General features: G+C 44.3%; 1 protein-coding gene across 1 annotated transcript; it reads left to right on the forward strand.

The window, feature by feature from the left end:
* The first annotated feature begins 3,348 nt into the window (after positions 1 to 3,348).
* On the forward strand, positions 3,349 to 4,498 carry LOC119366807. The gene has a single exon (XM_037632520.1). It carries the CDS (start codon positions 3,445 to 3,447, stop codon positions 4,216 to 4,218), a length of 774 nt encoding a protein of 257 aa, XP_037488417.1. The 5' UTR covers positions 3,349 to 3,444; the 3' UTR covers positions 4,219 to 4,498.
* Positions 4,499 to 4,755: the final 257 nt, after the last annotated feature.

Genomic DNA, 4,755 nt, shown 5'->3' on the forward strand with positions numbered 1-4,755 from the left:
GCCTTACAAAATTTAACCATTGCATTTTTTTTCTAATATTGTTTTAGGAAGAAAACGTAATATTTGTATCCGAAATGCATCACTGAGTCCTTTCGTGGCTTTGATGCAAAAAATCTAGAAAACTTTGCGTGATTTACTGGTCAAAAAGGTTGATTAGTTGTACGCATTCTAGGGTGGCAAATAAAAGAGAACAGAAGATGTGGTAACCTCACTGTTTTGTAACCCCTTGCCTTGTTTTATCATGACTCTCTAATGGGAGCACAACCACATGAGCTGCTATAACTAGAGTCCTATATGTAGCTAGAATGAAATGTCTTGAACATGAACGGGGCCGCTCTGTGTTCTAATGGAGAAATGTTGGATGACAGTGGTACACACCTTGTCAGCTCTGCCTAACCAAGTTTTGGATTCTTGCATGAATATTGTGTGATCCGGCCCCATGCTACATCATATCATATTGTCATGGAAAATCCACCGTTTTTGTGATGAAAAACATATCATGATAGGAAATCCACCGAAGAGATCATCTCACAGGTTGATAAAACATGTCGATGGCACAGTCGTTAGAGCCCGCCCGGTTCTCATAAGACAATCATGATCCTACAGAGATTATCTAATTTTCACTGCTAGGAAGCACATTGCAGAAATGAGATCAGCGTAACAAAAAAGTACACCATAATCCCTGAATTGTCAACTAAACCACCACCCTTTTCTCAAGGGTTGAAGCTCTAGAAGCTATGTGATCTGCCCATGTCCATGTTAGACAGGGAGACTTTGATGTCACCATGAATATATATGTCAAGTAGTCCTCTGAAGTTCCACCTGAGAGGTACCCCTGCTTGCTACCAACTCACAACCGCACATGCATGCATGCACACATGGACAGTACATTCTCCTAGTCATGAGTCATGACATGTACAATATTTCTAGTGGCATGGACTATGCAGGTTGGCATGCACGCATGCAACTTTAGTTTGGCCTATCCTTTTCCCACAAAGGCCAAAGCTGGTGGTACATTTAGATGTGAAAATGATATCTCTGGGGTGTAATCATCAGTGCAAACATGCTCAGAGGCAGCTAGCTAGCTTTCCTCCTGGTTCCTACAGGGTTTCACAGTTCACATTTGAGCCACTTGCAGTGCAGTGCAAGCCCATGGCTAGCTAGATCCCAAACAGGTGAAGAACTATTTTTTTAGCTGCAACACCTTTCGGATAAAGTTGGGCAAAGGGTGAAAGATGACTTGCCCGGTGATGATGATTATAGATAGGGACACAGGGAGAAGAACCTAGGGCCAAGTGCATTATTGGCTACTAGAACTAGAATATGATGGCATGCATGTCATGCATGGTAGTAGTTCCCATCTTGGATTCCCTTGTTGTGGAAAACATAGGATCCATGCACAAAAGGGAAAAGGGGAAATGGAAGATAACAAAGGCACACAAAAGGGACTTGTTAAATATAAATCATATATATTAACTAAAAGCCATATTTCCTTGTGAGTAAATTGCACATATGTATGTGTGCTGAAAAAGGAACTTTGGTCGCTTTTTAGCCGAGGTCTGCGTCCCATTGCTCAGTTAATGATGGAGATTTTTTATTTCTTTTGTACATTAATCATATATTTGAAAAGTCATTCCAGAAATAAGTTGTGGTAAGTGTGGCTCAAGTGAGTAATCAGAATGAAATAATTTATATTTTACAGAAAAATTGATTATTTAAAACCACAAAAAATACAATAATCCACCATAATACAAACCAAAACCTACGAAAGTGCCCTTCTAATCCCGAGCTCAAATGCTTCTCTATAACAGTAAAATAGAAAGAGGAACAAAGATTCTTTTTTAAAGTATTTTTTTACAACAAACATTACTAAGACTTCTTCATGTGCACAAATTTGGTAACGAAGTTGTATTCGTGGAGGTTTAAAAAAAAATACAACATCACTTCAAAATGCTTCAAAAAATAGTCTTTTTGGGGCATCGATTTTTTGAGTTTCGCTCAGGGTATCAGCAATGTTTTCTTCTTCGCGTAAATTTGCATGTATATAAAACATTCAATAATGATTGTTAATTTTTTTTCTTTTTTACTAATTTTCTTCGATTTAATTCTTCACGATGGTGCATTTGAGATCAGGCGCAGAATCTTCATGTCTCCTGAACGTACGAATTTTGTTGTGTTTACCAGTCATGCAACTTGCACCTTTTTTTTGGCGAGGAATGCATCATGGACCTTTAGCAAACAAGGATTCGAGGATATTATCGGTTCCCAAGGTAAAAAGGAGAAGATTCATACTAGCTTTTTGTTTAATTTAGACGTGTGTTGGGTGGTTGTGAGCCATGTCGCCCTTGTTTCAGGGAAACGATGTGCCTGTGCACTTTTCTGTTTTTCTTTCCTCCTCTAATCCCTACTCCACGCTCTAGCGTGTTTTATATTGGGTCTGACTGCTCACAAGTCAGTGGATATCTTTTACACGCCAGTCAACTAGAATATTTTTACGCAGCGGAGGCAAGATTAAAAAAAGCTAGTCGAGTGGAAATTTCTTACAAATCAGTCGACGAAAAGTTTTCGACAAAGACAACTAGAATGTTTAACACACCAGAGGAAAGACCCAAATCAAATTAAGTTCAGTGACAAAAAAAATCATCGACGCATTAAAAACACAAAGTTTCAGTCGGCCAAAATAAAAATGAGAACATACCCAATAAAACAAAAACAATGGTTGCACAAATTTGAAATGTGCAGCTACCGTAGATTGAAAATGCACCGCATAGGGGAAAAAAGAAATGATTCCTTTCTTAAAAAATTGATTGCAGTAAAAAATAAATCAAGTGGAATAAAAAAACAGAGCTCACTGGCAGGAAAAAAAAATTACAGTCTACCGATGTCCAGCAAATCCGTTATATTTTGGATTCGAATACCTAGTGAATGTTAGATTTTTAGCCATGGCAAATCGAACGTCATGGCAAATTATTTTTACCGAGGGTGATAAGAACGTTCAATTTGCCATGCCTAAAAATTTGACATCAGATTTTTTGCATTTCCATATTTTTTTTGTTTCTTACATGTGCTTTCTTGGTTGGCCCTGCTTCAATCATTTTTTCCAATCAAACAACTAATTGTTGTTTCGCCGAAAAGAATATAGCAAACCTGATAGTATATGCATTTGCAATTATGAATATTCATACATCCAGCACACCTTCTGTGATTACATTATTCAACAATAATCTTATAACAACACTGTTTTAATTTATTATTTCAAAAATAAACACCAAAGAAAGCTTAGAAAGAGATCGTGTGTATATATACCCAGGCACACCCCCATCCCCAAGCCAAGATCCCACGCACGCACCCACACCCATGCACATATCATCCTCACCATCATCATCCCATCATCCTCACTAGCAGCACACATTTCTAAACCCAAAACCACCCGAACGCTCCTCCATGGAGGACCACGGCGCCGGCTGCCACCCCTTGCTCCACGGCCACCTCCAGCCGGCCCACGCCGCGCTCGCCTACGGCCCGTGGGACCCGTCCCTCGCCGCGTTCGACGACGGCAACCACCACCAGCAGCAGCTGGAGTGCTTCTCGACGGCGTCGGAGCTGCGGGACGCGCTGCTGCGCGCGCTGGCCGAGCTGGAGGCGGCGCGGGGCGCGCACCGGGAGGAGCTGCGGCGCGTGGAGCACGAGGCGGCGCGGCTCGTGGCGTGCGCGGCGGCCGAGCGCGACGAGCTCCGGCGCCACTGCCACTCCCTCCTGCTCCTGCTCCACCACCACACCGCCGCCCAGCCACCGCCGCCGCAGAGCGTGCCCGACCCGCCGCTCCACGGCGTCCTGGGGCTGGGAGGAGGAGTCGTGGCCATGGACGAGGCCGCCACGTCGGAGGAGGAGGCCGAGGTGGAGATGGCGCTGGCGCGGCGGCTGCCGGAGAAGGGGCGGCTGGTGGAGGCGGTGGTGTCGGCGGGCCCGCTCCTGCAGACCCTGCTCCTGGCCGGCCCGCTCCCGCGCTGGCGCCACCCGCCCCCGCCGGCCTCGGCCGACGTCATACCGCCCTTCAACCCCGGCCGCCCCGACGGCAACTACTCCCTATCCTCCACGTCCGCGTCGTCCTCGCCGGAGAGCAACTGCAGCGGCGGGAACGCCCCGCCGCCGGCAGCTCAGCCGCAGCAGCACGAGCTCCCCTGCTTCCACATGAGCTCCTCCTCCTTCTGCATGTAGCGGCGGCACGTGTCATGCAGACCACTGATGAGTTTCTCTGTCACTGCCGCTCGTACTACTCCTACTACCACGGTGTGGGATTAGTATAGCTACTTAGCTAGTATATATAATTATTATATAGGGTGATTAATTAGTAATTAGCTGGTGCTTGTGTGTGGTGTAGTATCAAATAATTGGTGTTGCCTGGTTAATCTGTGTGTAATAATTGTTGAAAGTGGGCAAAGATGACATCACTTTGTCAGTGAGAGGAATGCATATATGTGTGTGGATTTGTGTGGTACTAGTAGTACATTCAGTTTTCCCTCAAAAAAAAAAGTAGTACATTCACCCTTTGAGTGAGCACTGCACAAGAATGCGCTGGGTCGCAATAATGCACAAAAATAAATCTTGCATGGATTCCATTGTACACGATGTCAATTTGACGTTGAGAATAGCAAACTCGTAGGCTTTTTTGTGCGGATGTCTCATGTAAGCACCCTTTCTCTAGTTAGAGAATAGTTTATTTTTTAGCTTTGTTATTTGCTTTAAATTTGAACT

The sequence above is a fragment of the Triticum dicoccoides genome, chromosome 2B, assembly GCF_002162155.2.
Source record: "Triticum dicoccoides isolate Atlit2015 ecotype Zavitan chromosome 2B, WEW_v2.0, whole genome shotgun sequence".
In the NCBI taxonomy this organism is placed as follows: Eukaryota; Viridiplantae; Streptophyta; class Magnoliopsida; order Poales; family Poaceae; genus Triticum; species Triticum dicoccoides.